This window comes from Microcebus murinus, chromosome 7, assembly GCF_040939455.1.
Source record: "Microcebus murinus isolate Inina chromosome 7, M.murinus_Inina_mat1.0, whole genome shotgun sequence".
In the NCBI taxonomy this organism is placed as follows: domain Eukaryota; kingdom Metazoa; phylum Chordata; class Mammalia; order Primates; family Cheirogaleidae; genus Microcebus; species Microcebus murinus.
The window spans coordinates 51,292,349-51,317,408 of NC_134110.1; the positions used below are offsets into that span (position 1 = coordinate 51,292,349).

The 25,060-nt window shown below is 32.0% G+C and overlaps 1 protein-coding gene across 5 annotated transcripts in view; it reads left to right on the plus strand.

Moving 5' to 3' along the window:
* The window catches only part of CSMD3 (CUB and Sushi multiple domains 3), a 1,101,621-nt gene that overhangs the window by 116,121 nt on the left and 960,440 nt on the right, over window positions 1-25,060 (plus strand). For all 5 annotated transcript variants that reach the window (XM_076005068.1, XM_012781857.3, XM_076005066.1 and 2 more), the window contains exon 2: window positions 12,077-12,299. In XM_076005068.1, coding sequence (XP_075861183.1) covers window positions 12,077-12,299 — 223 coding nt within the window. The remainder of the gene's footprint in view (window positions 1-12,076; window positions 12,300-25,060) is intronic.

Sequence of the window (25,060 nt, forward strand, 5' to 3'; positions counted from 1 at the left end):
TACACTCAGGCCTGCACATACATGTATCCTCAGGCATATAGTAGAGCTTTTCAAAGCCCCATATGGACATTTATTTCCCCAGATAATTCTTTAAAATTTTGGCCAGGTTCTTATTTGTTCAAACTTACATAGAAGCTTCAGGCAGTGGCAGTGTTAAACAATCAGTGCTCATTTTTTTTTAAACAAATGCTCTGGGGATGGGACTTTGATCATGGAGTGATCTCCATGTCAACTCAAATAAAAACAACATCTGTGAATATAATTTTCCAGGGAGCTACAAGATACGTCAAGTAGTGACAATATTCTCAGTGGAAAATGGATTTGGTGAGGAGCTTCAAACTTTGCTGCAATGCTATAGTCTTGCGCTGCTACCGTGGCAATGAGACTGCTGGCTTTCAAGTTTACTATAGGGAGGACTGGAAGTAGTTTGTACCAGGTACTTTGCTGTTATTAGTGGGATTCTGAATATTTTTTGAAAAAACACCAATCATATTATTTCTAGATTTAGGATAAACCATAGAGCTTTGGAAAAAATTAATTTTGACCATTTTTGCCAATATATTTTTTGTTTTTTGTATGGGAAAATAAATGAAGGGCTCTACTCTGCCACTCCATAATTAATAACAAATATAGATCATTTTACTGAAAAGTAAAAAGCTATCACTAATCTTTTTATTCTGAGTATATTATTATAAAATAAAGAAGTTTAATTAATGTAGTCATAACAGCAGGTTGTCATCTCTCCAATGAAAATTAAATAAAATCACAGAAAAATAATAGTCGAATAAGTTATTCTTTGCAGAACTTTAGTTTTCATAATTTGGTAGTATTTTATAGAAGCTCTGGGGTGGCAGTGGGAAATCCAGCTGTGACTTACACTTTTTGAAGCTATCTAATTATGTTTGAAATAATTAGTCATATTTTTTCTCAAAGTTTCAATCTTAGGTATAACCTAAGGAGATAATTTTTACTTTTTGAATTAATTTGCATTTCTACTATATTTTAAATGAGTCCCTCTTGGATTTTTCCTCAAATATGTAAGAGTAAACTGACTTAAGTATTTGAGTCAGTATTTGAAAATAAAAAGCTTGAAATGTCATAGTCATAAATTTGGAATGGGTTATAAACTTTACAACATTAACTGTCTGAACTCTATAGACTTTATTTTTCCCTGAAATTAAGGATCTGAACTTACTGAATCAGAAAAACTCAATAACATAAATATGAGTTTATTTAATAGTGGCACATAATTTGTATGAGTTATTAATGAAATCCAAAGGAAAAGACATACACTAATAAGTTTTATAATAAAACACATATACACATATTTCTCCACCTATAAAATGTAGAATGTGGTAGTATGTATCTCATAAGCTTATTGAGAAGATTAAATGAAATAAAATATGTGCTGAAAAATAGAAATCTCAAAATAAATGTATGTTTTGATGGCAGCTTTTGTGTTACTTGCTATTGTTGAATTTTAAGACAAAGCAGTTATTCTGATAGAAAAGAAACTGTGTTATTGTTAGTGTAGATGTTGCAGTGAGGATCATCTGAAAAAAGTTAGAAATAATCGAAATCAGATTGTTACCTCACAATTAAACCAATAAATCAACATATTATGGATCATAATAGAACAATATGGTTACTTTAAAAAGACAATATGGCATCTGGGCCAGAGGAATTTATGATAAACCAAACTCTATTAAGATGTCTAAAGAAAGAATGTGTCAGAAACAAGATGGGTTTTTTTACCCATTGAACCACAAAAATGTGAAGCCAAAGATGTGAACATTAACATTACCCACATGATATTATTCTAGAGAGTAAATGCTAGTGTATTCTGGAGGAAACCATGAAAAGCTATCCAAGTCCTGTGCTGCTAAACGTTGAAAAATATACATAATCCCTCTTACTTCAAATAGATGTTTTCATTATTTTTTCTAAATTAATTATAAATACCTTAGGATTGAAAGATGTCTTTCTATTGGATGTTGCTATATGCTTAGAAGGAAATATGCTTAGAACAAAATATGCTTAGAAGGAAATAATAACACTATAGTTTTCATTTCAGATTCTGTGAGTTTATTTATTGCAAGTCTACCTATGATGGACACACACCTCATCCTATGTAACTTATTCAATTTTCTTATAATCTGAGGCTAGTATCTAGACTTGGAATCATGGAACATTCACTTAGGAAAATTTCTGGCACTGGGAGAATATTTTAGGTGAGAGCAGGTGAAACTTTGGCTCTAAACAAACTCTTGTGACACTGAAGTCTATCACTTATTCTGCAATGATTGCATATAAACTCTTTTCCACCATATGATTCTTTTCACTATTGGGGAGTCATGGGAAGGTGTATGGACTGAGAAACTTAAAGTTAACACCAACTGACTCTCTTTTATTAACTGGAAGGTATTGTATTCACCATTTGTATTGATGAAACACAATAGAAATACTGATGAAAGTAATCAAAAAAGAAAAGTGATTGGGTAAGTCCTTTGAAGAAACACACAAAATTCCACAATATAAAAATAGGCTATCTTCTATACTTATTTCCTAGTAACAGAAAACAAATATTTGGTAGAGATTAATTCAAATTAACAGTCAATGCATATTTTGTCATTACTGAAATATAAGCACAAATAAATTGAAATATAAATATTAATACTTACAAAAAACACAGTAAAAAATTAATGTTGCTTTTCTACTATTTCCCTTACCTTAAAAAGTGTTTTTGCTTTAATTAAAAAAACAATTTCGTATAACTACATTTATGTTGTTAATTCATGAATAATGCAAGTAAGATAATTTTGAAACTATATGCAAAATTTATGCTAGGGGCCTTCAGTTAATCAAAACTCACACTGAACCTGATTCTAAAAGAAACAGAATCAGATTTAGCCTTGAGTAAATTTGGGGCTTCAAATATATTGAGTAGCTTATATTATTAGATAAACCAGTAGGCAATTTTTGGGCCAGTAGTAAAATAAAATGACTTTTATAGCAACTGAATAAGGAGAGCCATTTGGTTATTTTATTTTACTATTTATCTATACATTATTTCCTTTTAGAATTGAAGAGCATTTATTATCTACCAGGAAGTATAATAGGCTGTGAGAATACAGCAATAAAGAAGACAAGCAATGCCCCAAATCTCACAGAACTTAAATTCTAATAAGAAAAAAATGACAACAAACAGGCAAACTAATAATGGTAGGCAGTGATAAGTGCTTTAAAAAGTGAATCAAGATAAAGTCATAGTAATTGAAATGGGGATATTATGGTCAAAAAGACTTCTCTAAGTTAAAAAAAGCCCAGCATAAATGGATATTTTTATCATAGTAATACATTAAAAGTCTCAATATTGCAAAAATATTAATTCCCTCAAATTTATCTATAGATTCAAAGTAATCACAATCAAAATTGCAGCAGGTTTTTTTCCTTTAAATTGGTAAATTGTTTCTAAAATATTTACAGAAATGCTAACTTTCAAATAAGCCAGGAAAATTTTGAAGAAGGTGATGTTGAAGAACTTGCATGACCGAATACAGCAATTAGCTTATCATGAAGCTAGTTAAGATAGTGTGATATAAGCCAAAGAAACAGAACCTTAGGAAACAGGCCTACACAAAAGGACACAATTTAATTTATGATAAACTGAAGTATGGTTAGAAAAGAGTAGTATTTTCTATAAATGGTGCTGGGTGATTTGGATATCCAAATAGAAAACAAATTAATCTTCATCCCTATCTTATACTACACACAAAAAATGATATATTCTAGATCTGAATGTGTTAAGGAAACCAACAAAAGTTGAGAAGATAGGAGAATTTCATCATGACTTCAGGATAGAAATACATACATATACAATAAAATTATAAATAAAAGTTTGGAAAATTATATAAATCTGAGTATAATGGTCACTTCAATGATTAAAGAAACATATTGTGATTCAAACTAATGAGAGCATCCTAAAAAATGGTTCTAGTTTTAGTTCTTGATACCCTTACTGGTAGCATAGGTTTTCAGTTGGTAATTATTTATTAAATTTTCCATGTATGTACATTTACTGGGTGTACTTTTATATATTTAGTATATTTATAATAAAAATAGTTTTAAACCAAAAGAAGGCCTCTCTGAGCTCATATCATTTGAAACTTTGCACATAAACCATACAATTTTCTAAAAGCTTTTGCTATTATACAAAAGAATATTGTTCCACAGTGAGTCTTATTAGTTCTTGTAATGGGTATGTAAGTGTGTATTTCTATCAATAGGAGATTTAAAAACTAAATGCACTCACCCCAAACCCTTACCAAAATCTGTTAATAAAAATTACCCAAAACTAAAATACTGACCCTATCTTTCTCTTAGTTTCCTCAATATGGAATTTTGGGAAGTCATATGGTTTGGGCAAAGAAAAGTTAAGGGGAAATATCTCTCCAACAAAAAAAAACCCATTTATTTAATTTCCATTAATTCTATACCAAGCCACGATGGCATCAGAGGACATGGGTAACTAGTCTTTGACATAGTATGTTACATCTATACAGAGATAAATAGAGATATGGCAATATATAAACTGAGATATATTTTTTATAGTCAACAGTAGTGTTTACAGCTATGTGTGTGGTTGCTAAAGAAACTTGTAAAAGAGAGAAGACAATGAAGACAGAAATCTAGTAAAGGGGTCATCTTAAAATTAGAAGTCCATGAGATTAGGGAAGCAAAATTTAATCACAGGAGCAATTAGAAGAGATTTCCAAAAGAGAAAAAATGATCAGCAGTGCCAAATGCATAAAAATGGCAAGAAGGATATTGAAAAGAACTGGTTTTGATAATGGGAAGGTCATGAGTAATCTTTCTGAGAGTCATGAAAACATAATTGCGCACAGAAGCTCAGTCACATTGTCTATAAAGATGGTTGACAAAAGCAAACACAAGTATGAATGTTACTTGTCATGGACATTGGTTAGCACAAAAAACAATAAAACATCACTAAAATACTGTGCAAATAGTCATTGCATTTTTTTTTCCTGTGTAGGAAAGGCAAAAAAAAATGGGTATAACATTTTTAAGCACATTTTTGTCAATCAGACACTGTTGAGAATGTAACCCAATACATTTCAGTTATTTTTCAATAATAAATCAACTGTTTAATTTCAAGTGGACATTAGAAGTTAAAGTGTAAAAATGCCATATGGACATATACAAACTGTCAAAGATTGAATCCATGAAAAGTTGCAATAGCAGTTTTTGAGAAGGATTTTTCTATACACTATATAGCAACTCATATAGATAGAGTTTTGCTTTCATATGTTCTCACAGCAAAGTGTGCTTACTCAGATTATAGCATTTATTGTATTCTATAGTATAATTTAAATGTCCTTGCTGTCTCATGTTTTAGACTGTTAGCTTCCAGAGGACAGATTAGGCCAATGTCCTTTGTATCATTTTACCCTTAAGTCATGACATATGTAGTGAATAGATGAATGAATATAGAGGAAGGATCATCAGAGGAGAAAAGTGAAAAAGAAAAGGATGTTCACATGTACTGAAATGAACAGTAAGAAGTTATGATTTTATGAGAAAAATGAGCTATAAGAATAAGCAAAGTTGTTTCATTTAAAAATGTATACACAAAGGCAAATATGGATTACTAATGAATCACTAAAAAACCTAAGCAATTGTATCTCAAAAGAGTGGTGAATAAATGTAAAGTATCCATTAAAAAGCTGTAAAGGATATGGCCACACAATACATAAAAGAATAATTATGAATGAATAAGAAGCATATGACAAGATATTTGATTTTAATAGTAATCAGATTAATGCAAAATAAAAAGTAACATAATATTTCTTGCTTTGTAAAATTTGCCTTTCAGTTTCTTGACATTGGCCTTGACAATAATTTTTTGTATATGACACCAAAAGCTCAAGCTACAAAAGGAGAAATAAATAAATGGGACTACATTAAAATAAATAGCTTCTACACAGCAAAGGAAACAATTAACAAAATAAAAAGGCAACATATGGGCTATGAAAAATATTTGCAAACTATATATCTGATAAGAGGCTAATATCCAAATTTTATAAAGAATACTTACAACCTAGTAGCAGAAAAATGAATAATCTAATTTAAAAGTGGACAAAAGTTCTGAACAGACATTTCTCCAAAGAAGACATGAAAATAGTCAACAAGTATATGAAAAGTTGTTCGACATCACTTATCATCAGGGAAACACAAATTAAATCTATGAGATATTGCCTCACACCCATAGAGATGGCTATTATCAAAAAGACAAGAGATAACAAATGTCGGTGACAATGTGGAGAAAAATAATGCCTAATACACTGTTGTTGGAAATGTAGATTGGTATCACCATGGTGGAAAACAATATGGAGGTTCCTAAAGAAATTAAAAATAGAACTACCACATGTCCCAACAATTCCTTTCCTAGGTTTATATCCAAGGTAGATAAAATCACCACTTCATAAAGATATTTTCACTCATGTGTTCATTGCAGCATTATTCACAATAACCAATATGGGAACAACCTAATTATCCATTGATGGATGAATGGATAAAGTAAATGCAGTATGTGTATATATGTGTGTATGTATGTATGTGTGTGTATATATATTATATATATTATGTATGTGTGTGTATATATATATGTATTTATACATACATTAATAGAGATACACACTCACAATGGAATATTATTCAGGATTAAAAGAGGTGGTCCTGCGATTTGCTATATCACATGTACACCTAGAGAACATCATGCTGAGTGAAATAAAGCAGACACAAAAAGAAAAATATTGCATGACTTTACTTATATGTGGAATATGAAAACAAGAAGTTCAAATACATAGATACAGAAAATGAAACAGTAGTTAACAGGGATAGGCAGGGTTGGAGGGGAGAGGAAATGGGAATATGTAGGTTAAAGGACATAAAATAGATATATAGTATGAGCAAATTAGAAATCTAATATATAGCATTAGGAATAAAGTTAATAAAATTATATTAAGGATTTTTGTTAAATAGATTTTAGCTGCTCTTGTCTCACAAAAAAGTAACTATGTACGATGATAGATATGTTAATAGTTTCACTAAAGTAATCATTTTACTGCCTATTATAATAGATATATATCCCATAGTGTCATGTGGTAAACCTCAAATGAGCACCACAAAATTTATTTAAAAAAAAACAAAAACAAAAAACAAAAGTTGCCTTTCAATGCTAGATTTTCCTAGCATTGCTAAAATTGGGTCTGGGGATTGAAAATGCTTGAAACTGTGGTGACAGCAGCATAGATTTTCACATTTATCGAGGATAGTTTGGCTGTATCTATCTAAATTTAAAATTCAGCAATCCCATTTCTGGGATAAATCCATTTTAAGGATATATCACACAAGCGCACAAGGATATATGTCCCAAGTTTTTTTGACACCTTTGTAACTATAAAAAATAAAGTTATAAGAGAAAGGGTAAAATAAATTATATTACTGGCATAGTATATTCTATGTAGCCATATAGTTTTTCAAAAAAATATATCAGAGGTATATAACTGGACTCAGAAAAATATCAGTTATTTTTTAAATAAATATAAAGATTCATAAAATATGCATAGTATGACTCCATTTGAAAAAATATAGAGAATTCATAGAAATATGCGTATATTGCATGTGTCTAAAAAAAGCCTAGAAAGATAAACACTGAGCTGGTAACAATGACCAGTTCTATCAAGCATAAGTAAATGAGCGGAGATGTTTTACTTTTAAAATGTTTGCTTTCAATTTTATATTTTTTAGTAAAATCTGAAACCTTTTTGAAGAAAAATGTACCTTATTATTATGAATAATGTCACATTTAACGTAGAGATAAATGAAAATAAAATGAAGAACACAGATAAGGAAGTTTAAAATAGGCGTAATTCCTAATTTGTCTAAATGAAAACAAAAAACAAAAAACACCAAAGTACTTGAAATACAAGAATCAGCAGGCCCTCGAAGAATTACTGGACAAAGGGGAGCATGTTATTTTAGGACTTATGTCCTTTTTCTAAAGCCATCAGGGTTATAGGGCTTGTGAATATATAAAACAGCCCATAGATCAGATTGTAGCTGAAGGGACTCATGCTTGCATTTAGTTATGAAGTTCAAATTGGAAGCTGTTCAGGCAGAAAACTAATAGAAATGGGTGATAGCTAATTAACCTAAGGCTTCAAAGTAATTGCTCTGCAAGAAGCAATTTAAAAGGGACCTTTGTTTTATTTATTTATTTATTTTGAAAATCATAAAATGCCCTATTTGACTTTTGGTGCATGAGTAATATTGATTTCCTTAAAACTTTTGCCTGATACAACTTCCCGGTAAGTTTTTAAAAGGGCAAAAGAATAACAAGAACTATGCTTCATATCACATACCGAATATCCCAGGCTTAGGACTTTGCTACATATTATTGAGATACTATGAGGAAATCTCTGAACTCTATTGGGCTCAGTGGATAGGATTATATTGGTTACCCAAGCTCTGAGCCACAACCTTTACACTGGAGTCAGCAGAGTCAGCTATGCTAAGGCATACAGCTGTTGAGTAGAAAAGTGGCTCCTCAAGTAAAACCAAGGTTCTATTGTGAAAAGAATGTAGAAAGAATGCATGACATCGAAAATCAGTCTCTATTTGCCACAGTCTACAACTCTGGTTTTCCAAGCTCTTTTCGAAAATATCCATACTTACATAAAATATACTCTTTCCTTCCCAAAGAAAGGAGCCCCAAATTTTCTGCATTTCTACAACCAGTTCCCCCCTAAAATGCTTGGAATAATATGTAATTCTCTCCCTCAAATTAGTTATCTCTGATTTACAGCTTCCTGGCACTTAAGCTTTATGTGAGACTCACAGATGAGGATAATAACATCTAGGTGAAGAGGTTCTCATCCTAACTTCTGACCCTGGCTGCCTGCTTCCAGATCCAAGCTTTATTAGTATCTATTTTACATAAATGCTAGGACCATCTTTTCTGACCATTATATCAATCTTAGGGTTTTAAATATATGACTACAGAAACTAATTGCACAAGAAATATTATAAGTTTTCTAGGTATCTCCAGGAATAATGCCCTCAATTACTTAGATCTCCCATAAGCACAGGAGTTCTTTTCTTGTTTGTTTGTCTGGGGGTTTTGTTTGTTTGTTTGTTTGTTTGTTTTAAATTTGTATAAATGAATGAAGTACAAGTGTAATATTGTTACCTGCATAGATTGCATAGTGGTAAAGTCAGGAACTTCAGGGGATCCATCACCCAAATAACATACATTGTTCCCATTAAGTAATTTCTCATTGTCCACTTCCTTCCATCCCCTCACCCTTCTGTGTCTCCACTACCTATAATTCCACATTCTATGTCCATGTGTATCCATTATTTAGCTCCTGCTTGTAAGTGAGAACATGCGATATTTGTCTTTCTGTTTCACTTAAGATAATGGGTTCAAATTCTGTGTTGCTCCAAAAGATGATTTCATTCTTTTTTTTTTTTTGGCTGAATAGTATTCCATTGTATATATAAAACACGTGTTCTTTATCCAAAAATCTGTTGATGGACACTTAAGTTGATTCCATAACTTAGCTATTGTGAATAGTGCTATAATAAACATGAGTATAGGTATCTTTTTGATATAATGATTTCCTTTTCATTGGGTAGGTACCCAGTAGTGAGATTGCTGGATCAAATAGTAGTTCTGTTTTTAGTTCTTTGAGAAATCCCCACACTGTTTTCCATAGAGGTTGTACTAATTTCCATAGAGGTGGCACTTCCCACCACCTGTGTATAAGCATTCCTTTTTCTCCACATCCTTGTCAACTTCTGTTTTTTTGTTCTGTTTTTATTTTTATTAATAGCCATTCCGATTAAGATAAGACAGTATCCCATTGTGTTTTTAATTTGCATTTCTTTTATGACTAGTGTTTCCCAGCATTCTTTCATAATTTTTTTGGCCATTTTTATGTCTTCTTTAGAAAAATGTTTATTCATGTCCTTTGACCTTTTGTTAATGGAATTTTTTTTTCTTCTTAAGTTGTCTGAGTCCCTTGTGAATTCTGGATATTACTACCTTGTCAGGTGCATAAATTGCAAATATTTTGTTCCATTGTGGGGGTTCTATGTTCATTCTGTTGATTATTTCCTTTGCTGTGCAGAAGCTTTTTAGTTTAATTAAGTCTCATTTATCTATTTTTTGTTTGTTTTTGATGCCTGTTTTGATGCCTCTGCCTTTGAGGTTTTAGTCAAGAATTCTTTACCTAGACCAATGTCCAGAAGAGTTTTCCCTAGGTCTTCTTCTAGGATTTTTATAATTTCAGCTCTTACATTTAAGTCTCTAATCTGTTTTATTTATTTATTTATTTAGAGACAGAGTCTCACTTTGTTGCCCGGGCTAGAGTCCTGTGGTGTCATCATAGCTTACATCAACCTTAAACTTCTGGGCTTAAGCACTCCTTCTGCCTCAACCTCCTGAGTAGCTGAGACTACAGGCATGCACCACCATGCCTGGCAAATATTTTTCCTATATATTTTGGTTGTCCGGCTAATTTCTTTTTATGTTTTAGTAGAGACGGGGTCTCGCCTTTGCTCTGGCTGGTCTCGAGCTCCTGATCTCAAATGATCCACCCACCATGGCCTCCCAAAGTGCTAGTGTAAGCCACCTCGCTTGGCCCTCTAATCCAACTTGAATTGATTTTTATATATGATAAAAGAGTGGCTGATTCTATGCCACATTAGTTTCTGAGTTCTTGTTGTGGGAGTCTGTCCCCTGTTCAAGCCCAGTCCCCCAAACCTCAGTCTGAGTCTCTCTAACACTAAAGATTGATGCAAGTGTTTGTCCCCAGGACCATGCACAGCTCATTAAGAGCTAGGATTGAGAATGGCATCTTATTGTAGCTTCCTAGATATGAGGGAGTAGATGGGACACTGCCCAGGGCAGTTCCTTCTCACAGTCTCCTGTCTACTTTCTAGGTTAGAGTCTGAGCTTGGGAGGGTCAAGGTACTCTTCTATGGCCTGAATTGTATGGTTCCCCAGTAGGAAAGTGGACCACAGAAAGATAGTCATTCACCATATTAGGTATTCACTCCTAGTTTTCAGCTGGTTCCAGCCATGTATGCTTCCTGTTTTCCTTCTCCTTCCCAGAATTTGGAGTTTCCTTTTGCTTTTTTGTTGAGTTCCAGTGTTCCCTTTTGGATAATATATTCAAAGTGTGATTGTCTATGTAATATTTTGATTCTTCTAAATGGGTGAAGTGTGCTGGAAATGCTTTTACTTAGCCATCTTGGGGAAAAAAAACATCTCCAAGAATTCTTAAGATTGCTGCTGTCAGTTGCCCAAGATCCATATATTCAATATATTTTCCCCTCAATCTTAGGATTCATGCTGATGTGGTTGATTTAGGATTGTGTCCATCCTGAACAAAGCATTGTAATTAAACTTAGGGGAATTACATGGACTATTAAAAAAGTCTCTCACCTGTAATTGGGGTGAGACAGATTTCACTAAAACACATGGGTTACGTGGTAGATACAGGAATATGCCAAAAAGTTAGAATGTGTTTTTAAGAAAAAGTAAAATTTTTGAGACCTGAAATGGGTAATAAGTAATTAAAATTTCAATGTTGTTTATGACTTTCCACATGAGATGGGAAACTACTTGAGGATAGATATCACATTGTAGGATTACATTTGTCTGTTGGGACAGGTATTGAATAATTAATTGAATTTATGTGGATGTTTTTATGTCATCAACTCATTTATAATTATTAATCACAATATTTATGATAAATGATAAATCCTTTAGTATTTTTTATTTATATTTACACACACATATATATTTATATACACATATACATATACTCACATATATTTGTATAACCCAGTTATTCAATTGTCATTTACAAAATTATTGTTCACATTGGTTTTGTAAAAAAAATAAAATAGACTTTCAAAATAATGTCTCCTGGACTCTTCTTGTTTTATATAATATTAATGTATGTTTATTTGTCTTTTGTTGCAGGATTTATTTATACATGTGGTGGAACTTTAAAAGGACTTAATGGCACTATAGAAAGCCCTGGTTTTCCATATGGATATCCTAATGGTGCAAATTGTACATGGGTAATAATAGCAGAAGAACGAAATAGAATACAAATTGTTTTTCAGTCATTTGCTCTAGAAGAAGAATACGACTACTTATCCTTATATGATGGACATCCTCATCCTACAAACTTTAGGACAAGGTCAGTGTATTTTGAATGGAAGATTGGAGGGAAATGTTTTATGGGTAAAAGTAGTTTATTTGACAACTGGACATTTTTGAGGCAATTATAATAAAGTTTTATTCATTTTAATTAGTACTTATTTATAAATATATCCCATAAACAAATTAATTTAGTAACAATGACTTCATATTACTATATCTCAGAAAGGTGAATATAAATTGAATTGTGACCTCTTTATAGTGGTTAAAGGTATTTTGTTTTTAAAAATAATTATCTCATGGTTTCATTAATTATGGGTATAACCTTTGGAAACATAAAGCCATGCCATATGATGTGTCTTTCAGTGGCATGTATACAATTTTAATATGTAGCAATAAGCAAAAAACACTTTAGAATCAAAATCAATATAATATTGGAATACATTAATTTCAGATAATGTATATAGTTTATAATATCTAAATATGTGAACACTACATCCTTTTATTTCACAAACTGGGGCATTTATATTCTATTCCTATAAATAAAAGTATTTATTTTTAAGCAAGTTGATGAAACAGATGTAAAAATTAGTTGGCACACTATTATTAAAGTGATTCCTCAAATTTTCTCTTGGCCAATAGGTTATCTAAAAACGTGAAGTATTTTTGATGTCTTACCAAAAACTCATTTAAAAATTGTCAATTAACTAGAATTAAACCAAAAAATTCTAAATTCTAGCTATTACTTATTTCATTTAGTCCCAGAATATACCAGTGCTTGTATATTTTTCTTTAATGACAGTAAGCTATTTTTCATTTCTAATTTAAAAGATTCTAATCAGATAACATGTAGGAATTAAAGACTCTTCACATACTTGGCTATGTTTGAGTTATCATTCTGTGATTCTCTTATTCTAATAGTTAATACTGCCTTCTTGCCTTCCTAATCTATGGAAAGTATAATTCGATATTAACATTTTATACTTCCATCAGTCTTCCATATTTTTTGAATTGATATTTTTCCACTTTAAATAAAAATTTATGTTTATTGTCATTGCAATTTTTGTTGTGAAAGTCATAACACAGTGGGGAACATGGTGGACTTGCAGGTAAGATTCATATTACAGTGTCAGGTTTCTTGCTTACCAGTTGTTTGAACAATCCATGACAGGCAGCTGTGCTTAAATTGGGTGATGGTAACCAAAAGGGGCTTGCTATCGATCTCACTGTACTCTTCTGTAGATCTCACAAGAAATTGTGTATGAACCTGATGCATAGATACTATGTTCTCCTAGAACACATTTGAATCATTTCCAGTCAAAATAACAGCTAAAAATGCCTCAGCTTTTCCACAAACAGTTATGTAAAGGTCACTAGATTGATTACAGGTGAGGTTCTATTTCTCTCTCTTCTGTGCATTCATTTACTGAGCAAATCTGATTTCTTTCCCCTTTTACACCATTGAACTCCTTCAGTAATCATGCATTTCATCAATATATAATATGGAACACACTTCTGACAGTGCTATCATTGCCAAAATCATTAAAACTTGGATGCTCTTTCGTTAATCATCATTGCCAAAATCATTAAAACTCGGATGCTCTTTTGTTAGTGACACAGGGCTAAGTCAAGATAGAAAACAAATAGTAAGTACCCCATGTGCCTGTATGCCTGCCTGCACCAGTAGGTGCATACATTGGTGCAGACATCTGCCACACTTGTACACATCCAATCAGATTGCAGGCCGTAAGAGAAACAGGAAGGTACTTCCTAAAATTTCAAGACAGCTAAAAGAATGTGTGTATAAAAGGTGAAGTACAAAGACTTTTGTGCATTTTCTTTATATCAGTCATTCATGCTATATAATTGGTCTAAATATGAAAAGAAATTATCTGCTGGTTTCTAAGTATCAATTTACCGATAGTATTGTTTTTACAAGTATCTATTCTTTCTAGATCCCTGTGAAACTGAGAAAACATGTTTTTATTTTACCTGTGCCATTGCTTTAAAAAATAGAAATCTCTGGGAAGTTAAAAGACTTTGTGAGATTGAGAAAATTAATTTATTGTTCTCATTCTTTCTTTCCTAATCTGTAAATTAGGAATAGTAACACTTAATCTACAGAGGTTTTATGAGGATTACAATGTGATTAAAGCTCAATAATTCTAACCCTTAGCATTTATTGAGCGATTTCTCTGCCTCTGACACTGTGTTAAGTATTTTGTATTCATTATAGTATTTTCTCCTCAATCCAAACAATGTGAAATAATTACTATTTTTATCATTATCATTCTAAAACTGGAAAAATGAGGCTCAAATTACTTGCTCAAGTAACACTGTTGAAAGTGGCAAGAGGCAGAACTATCTTTGCAACCCAGATTTGTCTCAGTTCTTACCTTAAGCTGTTTAATATGTATAGTTCTAGCTATTTGTATATAATCTGTAAGGTTTATGCATTGCTATATGAAGCCTATTTTTAACAGTATTGTTAAAATTTGATGAATATCATAAATACTTTCAAAACATGTATTATATATAGATATAAAAAGAAAGATAAAAATAGAAAGATACAAATTTATTCTTAGTGTTTATTTTATAAGCTATACTCTAACGCATTCTATAGAACTTTGCTCTCAGTGAATGTTTAATGCATCTATTGGACTTTATGCTTAAAGAAGTACTGTTGCTAATGTTACAGCTGATTTTAGTTAGCATGACTGGAAAAAAATTCATATGTAACCTACAGCCCCTTCCAAACTGTGTTTATATACAAAATCTGCTGTTGGATTAGAAGTCAAAAATGCTTCTGGCAGAGTTTGATTCATGTTTGTGTATGGCTCTTTGACTCACTGTTTTCTTGGTTTTTGTTTCTCTCAAGTTGGATCATATTCTCACGTAATGCATGTCCTTATGGTGTGTTTGCTGTTCTATTTCTTCCAGGAATTGATACTTATATTTTGTTATTTTCTTGAGCTCTACTTATATTCTTAAAAAATGATTTTCTATCCTTGCCATGCAATAATGCAGAAAAAATAGTCTGTGGTTCTTATCATTCTTACTTGTATAGATAGACAAACTGGGATTTGTAATTGCAATTTCATATTTTTAAAACTATTCTCTTAAACTTCAATTATTGATAATACAATTTATTTTCCTATAAATTTATTTATTTATAAATGAAAATTTAAATTGGTAGCTAAATGTGATAGTTGCAACAAGGCACTGGTAGAGAATTTCTTTCTTAGTCATAACTTTAGCTTGAAGCAAATGCTGGTGCATTTAAAACACTTTGCTTGTTCTAATGCATAAAAGTTATTCTAATCTTTGTTTACCTTATTTATGTTAATATTATTTTATAAATAAGAAAATTGTATTAAAAAGTAAAAAAAAAATTAAAAATCACCTATAATTTCATTAGGTAGAGACGCACATATTCCCATACTTACGATCATCCTATGTATACTATTCTGTATCCATGCTTAATCTCTCTACATTATAGAATACATCTGTGGTCCCCAATCCCCAGCCTGAAGACCAGTACTGGTCAGTGGCCTGTTAGGAACCAGGCCACACAGAAGGAGGTAAGCAGTGGGCAAGTTAGTGAAGCTTCATCTGTATTTACAGCCACTTATCAAGAGTTCTACTTAAATTATAGGTTCATTGCAACAAGTGATTGACATTCTCTAAGTCTTGCATCGTGGCCTGAGCTCTACCTCCGGTGGAATCACTGGCAGCATTAGATTCTCGTAGGAGCATGAACCTTACTGTTCACTGCACACACAAGGGATCTAGGTTGTGTGCTCCTTATGAGAATCTAACGTCTGGATGGTCTGAGGTGGAGTTCAGGCAGTGATGCTAGTGCTGGGGAGTGGCTACAAATACAGATTATCATTAGAGGAGAGTATTGACTGCACAGAGACCATAATAAATTAATTGCTTGCAGACTCATATCAAAACCCTATCAGTAAATGACAAGTTACATTTAAGCTGCATGGGGTGGCAGGCTTTATATTGGCAAGCGAGCATCTTACTTTAATTGTAAAGCTACATCTGGTGGCAGGTTTTATAGTAGCAAGTGAGTTGTACTTCAATTGTACAGATGCATCTGGTGGCAGGCTTTAAGTCAGAATCTGACACTTATTTTAATCTGAGCATGGCCTTCTCATTATTTTATTTACCACTTCCATCTTCAGCTCTTTCCAACACTGTACACTTGTCTCAGTCATAGTTTTGATGAGCCCACAAACTAACCCTAGCAAAAATGAGTAAAAAACAAATGTTGCTGGAGAGCTTCCTTGAAAGGGGAAAGGCTCAATAATGAGAAACCAGAAGACTCTAAGACTGCCAACAAAATGAAAGCTGCATTTAAACAAAAATAGCAAGAGTCCTACTTAAATTATGGGTTCATTGCAACAGGCGATTCACATTCTCCAAACCCACTTTGTACCATATGTGGTGACTGGCTATCCAACTAAGCTGTGGAACCTTCAAAACTGGAGACCAAACACCCTGAATTTGCATTAAAAAACAAGACTTTGGAGTGTTTCAAATGAAAAAAAAAATGAAACAAATAACAGAAGCAATTATTGAAGGCCACGACTTTGTCAAATGTGTCTGCACTGAAAGCATCATTCTTAGTGGCTAACCGCACTGTTAAAGCTAAGAAGCCCTTTACTATTTATTGGTGAAGAGTTGATCCTGCCTGCCACTAAGGACACTTGCCATGAACTTTTAGGAGAGGCTGCAGCTCAAGAGATGGCACATATTCCTCTTTTGGCTAGCACCAAATTGGTGAAACAACAGAGGATATTGAGGCACAATTGTTAGGATTAATTATTAGAGAGTATTAATACACAATCCACGTTGACAACAAGTCTATCAATGTAGAAAACAAGGCAACAATGCTTATTTTGTGGGATATACTTTTCAGATGGATGTTCATGAGGATATGTTATGTGCATTTTTGTTGCCAACCAACATCACAACTGCAGAACTATTCAAGTCTTTGAATGATTACATCCGAGGAAAACTGAATTGCTCATTTTTGTTGATATAAGCATGGATGGAGAGGCTGCCATGACTGGACAGCTTTCTGGTTTCATTACCCAGGTCAAGGAGGTTACTTTTTAATGTGAATCTATGCATTGTGTCATCCATAGAGAAATAACGGTTAGCCAACAAGTGACACCCAAACTAAACAACATTTTGCAGGATGTGATTAAAATTATCAACCACATTAAAGCTCATGCCCTTAACTCACATCTGTTAGCACAGTTCTGTGAGGAAATGGACCCAGAGCACACAAATCTCTTTTACAAAGAAGAGATTTGGATGGCTTTCTAAGGGTAGATCACTGGCTAAAGTTTTTGAATTATGAGAGCTACTCCAGAGATTTCTTTTAGAAAAACAGTCACCACTGGCAGCACATTTCAGTGACACAGAATGGGTTGCAAAACTTGCTTACTTGCATGACATATTCAACCTGCTCAATGAACTCAATCTGCCACTTCAGGAAGGAATGACAAGTGTGTCCAAGTTCACAGATAAAGTGGCTGCATTCAAAGCCAAACTGAAATTATAGGGGCAAAGAGTGACCATTGGGATTTTGACATGTTTCAAACATTAGCAGAGATTTTGAAAGAGACTGAGCCAGGGCCTTCTTTCTCTCAGCTGGAGTGTGATCACCTATCTCAGCTTTCAGAAGAGTTTGAGCATTACTTCTCAACCACAAAAGATCCACAAACTGAGAAGGAATGGATCCGCATCCCATTTGTGAATAAGCCAGGTGAATGGACTTTGTGCTAGAAGAGGATCTACTGCTTGAGATCAGAAATGATGTTGGCCTTAAAAGTATGTTTGAGAACTACTTCAAATCTCCACATGTCTTGGATTCAAGTCAAGGCAGAATATCCTCAGATTGCCACAAAAGCACTGAAAAGCCTGCTTCCATTTCCAACATCCTATCTTTGTGAAGCAGGGTTTTCTGCAGTGACAGCAACCAAAACGAGATTACAGAGTAGACTGGACATAAGCAACACACTTCGGGTGCCACTGTCTGCCATCACTCCCAGATGGGACTGTCTAGTTGCAGGAAAACAAGCTCAGGGATCCCACTGATTCTACATTATGGTGAGTCGTATAATTATTTCATTATATATTACAATGTAATAATAATAGACATAAAGTATACCATAAATGTGATTCACTTGAATCATCTCAAAACCATTTCGCCTCCCATCCATGGAAAAAGTGTCTTCTGTGAAACCAGTCTCTGGTGTCAAAAAGGTTGGGAAGCGCTGGTATACATATTTTACATGTATTAGAATTTTTGTAACCATCAATTTATTTGATACACATATTTAATCCCAAGGATGTACGATAATTCATTTAATCTTTTGTTACGAGAAATTTCTCTCTCATAATTAGTTCAGGTATCAACATTTTTATGAATATATATTTTCTATATTTTAGACTACTTTCTTAGAAGCAGAATGACTAGATCAGAAGCAAATAATATTGTTCATATTATTAATACTAATACACCTTCCAAAAGCTTACATCAATAAATATTACTATAAGTAAAAAACTATATTCCATTTCTTCTCTGTTTTACCATGCTTACTAACCCCTCTTATCTCTTTATTTTTAATTAATTTGATTATTTTATTTATGTATATCTGAATAGTATAGCTATCTAACATCTTCTTATGTTTGATAAACACTCTTATTTTCTTCTGCAAATTTATTGCTGTTTTTTTGTCTATGTATTGGTATTTTTCTCAATGATATATATAAATTATTAAGTTTAAATATGTAAATATTTGTTCTTTTATATGACGAAAATACCCCCCAGTTTATTGGTTGCCTGCTAAATCTTAGCTATTCTTTTCTGCACAAATAAATGAAGAATTTTAAAATTTGTATATAATGACATACACTGTACATTTATTTAAAGATTCTTTTATCTCCTTACATTTTAGAAAGTCATCAACCCAGATATTTTATAAATATTCACTTTTTAAGTTTTTAAATTTTTTACATGTAAACTTTAGTATATTTGAAAATTTAGAAAATAACTTTTAAAATCTCTTTTCTCAAAGTGGAAGATAATGATCATTTTTGAAAATCCAAGGCAGCAGTATAGTTATTTTTAGAAACAGTTGACAAAAAAATTTATTTGATATGTCTCCTGAAATGTTTGTGTAGTCTCCTCACTCCTATTTGGATATGGCATATCATTTAGGATGTTTGGCTGTAATAAACACCCTGACTCACAGAAGCTTAAGCAAAAATGGATTTGTTTTTCTCACACAAAAAGAAGTCCATTATTATGCAATTGGTCAGGAAAGCAAAAGCTTTCCCAAGTTTTTGGAAAGATGCTTCTCCCACATCACAGAACAGACTCCCATCACCTCTCCTTGGTGAAAAGTATTATATAAGAAGAGCATTTCATTTTTAATCTCAATTGTGGAAAATAGCAGGGAGAAAGCTAAGGAACCAGGCACTTGACAAAATCTATCACAGTATCAAAATATTTCTATCTACACTTTTTTTTTTACTGTTAAAATTCAAAGTTGCATTTTAAGAATGCTTAAACTTCTAAATAAATTATTTTTAAAATTGTAATTGAAAAAGAGGAAGTGAGTTTCACAAGGTCATACTCATAGTGCAGTAACAGCTACAATGTAAACTCTATCTTCTTGAATTATATAAATGTCCATGAATTAGTAATGTTAAAAGTAAAAAAAAAAAAAAAGATAGGTAAAGATATAAAAAATAACTGTAAGAATAAACATAAAAAATCTTATTGAGGAATATAGACAATAATAAACAATAAAATACTTGCTATACAGAAATTGGAAGCTAGTTGAGGGTGAGAGAGTTTGCTATTTTAAATATGATGGTTAGGGCCAAGTTAACATAGAACCAGTGACAGCTGGATAGACTTGATGGAAATGAAAGGTATCCAAGTGAAAGGAAAAACTAGTGCAAAGATCCTAATTCTGGAGCATGCATGTGAAAATGAGTAAGCAGTGAAGCCAGATAAGTGGTGGAATAAGGCAAGATCATGCAAGATCTGATAGACCATTATAAAGACTATGAATTTTTATGAATGAGTTAGAAAGCTATCAGAGGATTTCGAGTAGAGATGTGATATAACTTGGGCCACTACCAAGAGGCCACTTTGCACGCTGCACAAAGTTGCCAGGCCTAGAGGTAAGGGTTCCAGCTTGTGCTAGTTTAGCTAAGTTTGTGCCCCCGAGTATGGTATCTGTATGGGGAAGAAGAGCTTTTATTTTTCCCCATACTTTCACAAGAGGTGGGGTCTCCTTTTCAATTTGTCCCAGCAGTGGGTCACATTTTTCTAATTCTTACAATGCATGACCCTGTTATGTCTTCTAATCTCAAAGGATCACTCTAAGGTGCTTTGTGGAAAATAGATTGTCAACTACTCCCGTAAAAAGCTGCTATTATTATTAATAGTGAATTCTGTGAGAGAAGTAGATATGGAGCAAATACTAAGAGTTACATATATGTAATACCGTTATATACAATTCTATTTATTATATTGTCTTAAAAAATTTTTCTATTTTAAGAAAAAGTTATTTAATGTGAAAATATGAATTATTTACTTTTAAAGGGAGTAAGAATACAAATTAAAAAATTGAGGAAATTGAAATAACTAACATACTATAACTTGGCAAAAACATATTGAGAGATATTCTTCAGTATTTTCTTCTGAAGCTTTACAATGTTAACCTTTATATTTAGATTTATGATTCTTCTAGAAAGTGTGAAGGAGTCTAGATTCATTTTGTTCCATTTATATATTAAAGTGAAGAAGAATTAACAGGGTGTATGTTTTAAGGAATCCTACAAATGACAACTCAATAAATTATGTGTCCCAGCTGGCTGCCTTTGAGCACAATTAAAATTAAGTATCTTTCAAGTACATTTTAAAAAATGACTACTTGATCAACTAAGTTTTTCTAGAAAAAGCTATCCTTTTATTAATCCTATTTCTACAATAAAATTACTCTTTTCACTTTGTTTTTTTTTTTTTTTTTACTTAGTGACTATCCAAAATGTGTTTAAACCTTGTTTGTCACAGTCTTAGAATATGCTTCATACCACAGCTACATTCTCTGAACTTTATTTACCCCTTAATTTTTTTTCTCAATACTGTGTGTGAAGGATATAAAAGATGTCATATGTTCTGTCACAATTCTTATTTATTATACAAACTTACTGGATTTTTGACATAACCATAGAATTCACAAGCCTAAGGGACATAATCAAGGAACAGTAATTTGAATAAATAAACAACAATCTGTATCTTGAATTCCCACTTGTGTAATTAGACCACTTTTTAACAATTTATAATTGATACATAAAGATAAATCTTTTCTCCTTTAGAAAATGTTGGCAGTGTCCCCATAAATGTTCTTGAGCAGCCACTGTACTTCTTTTCTTACATGAATAATCTTTCCTCTCTCTTTTGCTCCCTGAATTTTTCATACAACTTCCTAATACTCATGATAAAAATCTATTTTCTTTATACTTGATGCTCCTTTTAATGTTTCACAATAAACTATCTCCTTTCCTATAAGTATAATGTTGAGGTGGAGAATGGCTTTCCCATAAAAATTATTAGAAAAGATCTACATGACTTGATAATAGAAACAAATAATTATGGGTTATACATATTTTATGTCAGTGCACTCTAATGATATAAATCTACTTGATGACATTGTCTCTCCTCCCCTGTCTCCAGGCTTTCACACAGGTTAGACTGAGAATGATACACCTCAATCCAATTTGCTGACTCTGAAGATTTTCCCATTCTAAAGTTGGAACCAACCCTTGTATCTTCGTTATCTTGCTTATATAATAATATCTGTGGGAAATGCAGAGGTTCTAGTACCTGACACAACAGGTAGAATGTTTTTATGTGAGGGTGAGTGTGGAAAATGGCATATGTAAAATTAACAACTGTTTGCTCAATAAGAGAAGCAATACGAGATTTTTCTTATTTATCTATAATTTTTCTTATTTATATATTATTTCAGCATATTACAGGGGTACAAATATTTAGGTTACATATATTGCCTTTGCCCCACCTGAGACAGAACTTCAAGTGTGTCCATCTCCCCGACAGTGCACACCGCATCCATTAGGTGTATATATATCCATCTCCTCCTCCCCCCTTCAACTGGCCCAACACAGGATGAATGTTACTACTTTATGTGCACATAAGTGTTTATCAGTTAATACCAATTTGATGGTGAGTACATGTAGTAAATGTTTTTCCATTCTTGTGATACTTCATTTAGTAGAATGGGCTCCAGCTTTATCCAGGATAATACAAGAGGTACTAGATCACCATTGTTTTTTGTGGTTGAGTAGAACTCCATGTAGTATACATATACTACATTTTATTAATCCACTCATGTATTGATGGACACTTGAGTTCACAATATTTATCTATAATATTAATGAGACCAACCAACAGGAAAAGTGATTTTTTGTTATTGTTGATCCAACTATGACCTTAGTAATAGCCTTGTATAGAAAATATAGACTACTCAAAACACAAAAGGTGCATGTAGGATAGATTTTTCTATGGAAAAGTCTGAAAAAGATGTTTTGGTTAGCATCCCCCTACCCAACGCTATGATTTATGAAAGACTTATTGCATTACCATAGGGCATGCAAGTGAATTAGAAAAATAGCCAATTAAAATTTTGATGCACCTTAAGCAGTTAATGATTCTTCTCTTCAGATATCATTATTCACTTTGGAACATTCAAATTAATGATTGGATAAATCTCAAGGACAGATGAGATTTCTAAAACTTTTTGTCAACATAAAAGGCTCTTTCAAATCTGACTAAGGCAAGGATTCAAGAGGATACACAACTATTTGTTGTTTATACTAGGCATGTTGCCAAAAAGAATTGAGGTGGCTTTTAGTGAAGAAGTAGACTAAATTAAACCATTAAATCTGGGGTTAAAAGATAGATCAAAGATGATAATAAGCAAATTTGAACATAGATTATATTTATTCAATTTTTCATAGCAAATCTGTAAAAAAGTTTACTTCCATTACCTTGCTTTCAATAAAACAGCACTGATTTCATAAAAGCAAACTACATATAGTGTTATAATTGACTAGAGATATTTCTTGTAAAAAGTCACTTATGCTCAATAAACACTCATTTTCTCATCTGTAAAATGGCATAATCAAAGTGCCTACTTGATTATCTTATAGAAAGCAACTTAGTATTCTCATAAATATAAATGTTTTCAGTAATAAAATATTTCATAAAATTAATCTAAAAACAAATATAAATTTTAGACAAGGCATCTCAGATTAATGAGTCCATTTAGATTTATTAGTATATGATACTCTAGGGGAAGATATAGATATTTTGTATCTGTTTAAAACTAACATTCTCTGAATACATACTCTGTCAGGCTACCTATATACAATTGTTATAACATCATTGAAGATATTCCTCCCAATATATTCATTATGCAGTTAAGAAAGTTAAATTTCAGAAATATTGGTAATTTTTCCAAGATCAAAAGATTAGGATTCAAGATACTGAAGTGTGAATGAAAGTATATAGGTTAGAGCATAGTGCATTAGTTGAAATTATTTACATTTTTCTACTAAACTGGTTTTGGAGTGATGAATTAGTATACTTGAACAAGACAATGACAGAATCAGACAACTTTTAATGATCACTTATTTTATAGAGTCATTTTGCTAAATCTAAATTAAAGGGTTAGGAATATTAAAAGATATAAGAAAAGAGATCACATTTATGTCAGGGTACACTTTTTAAAAAAATATCTATTTGCTGTTAAAACATGAAATATGCATCCAAAGGCATATTGAATCATATTTAATAAAAATAATCATGTGAAAGGTAACTATTCCTTCTTAGGTGTTTCAGATTTGATGTTATCAAGATATCTGAAAAATACCGAGCCCATAAGCAAAAATAATCTAATTTCAAAACAAAATATGTTTATAAACTGGGCCACCCAGTTTGTTTTCAGAAATACTGAAAATATTTCAGTTGTATTTTTAAATGATATTTTAAGAGTAAAAAATGACAATTAAATATAATTCAAAATTCTTTCTAAAAAACTGTTAATATATTATGATTTTATTGAAGGCTATTCTACTAATTTGTGTTAAAGGTTGGAAAGACAAAACTAATTAGGATTCAGGAAACAATAACTTTCTAAATAATTGTTCTCACTAAATGCAGATTTAAAAGCACTAAATTAATCTTAGAAAATTGAAAGTTTCATAAAATATTACACACATATACAGCAAATATATAAGGGCTTTGAAAAATCAGTACCAAATCAGTGATTAAATATTTTTATCCTCAACCTATTTTAAAATCAGTTAATTGTATTTATAGTATATGTTTGTTTTAAAAATTGCTTTTGTAAGGCACCAAAAAGTAAAAATAAAATGTCATAATCCTGTTATATCTGTTAGACTTTGCTTGATGGATAGAATTTAAAGGTGTAGAATATGGACCCTTGCCACAGGAACTATTTGTATATTTGTGGTGATTAAATACTTTATGAACTAACCTCATTTCATTCATTTTTAAGAGAATGTTGTCTATATCTCTATTTCTGTGCTAGTTCCATGCTGTGTTGGTTACTATAGCCTTGTCGTAGTATAGCTTAAAGTCTGGCAAAGTAATGCCTCCAAATTTGTTCCTTTTGCTTAAGATTGCTTTGGTTATTCAGGCTCTTTTCTGTTTTCAAA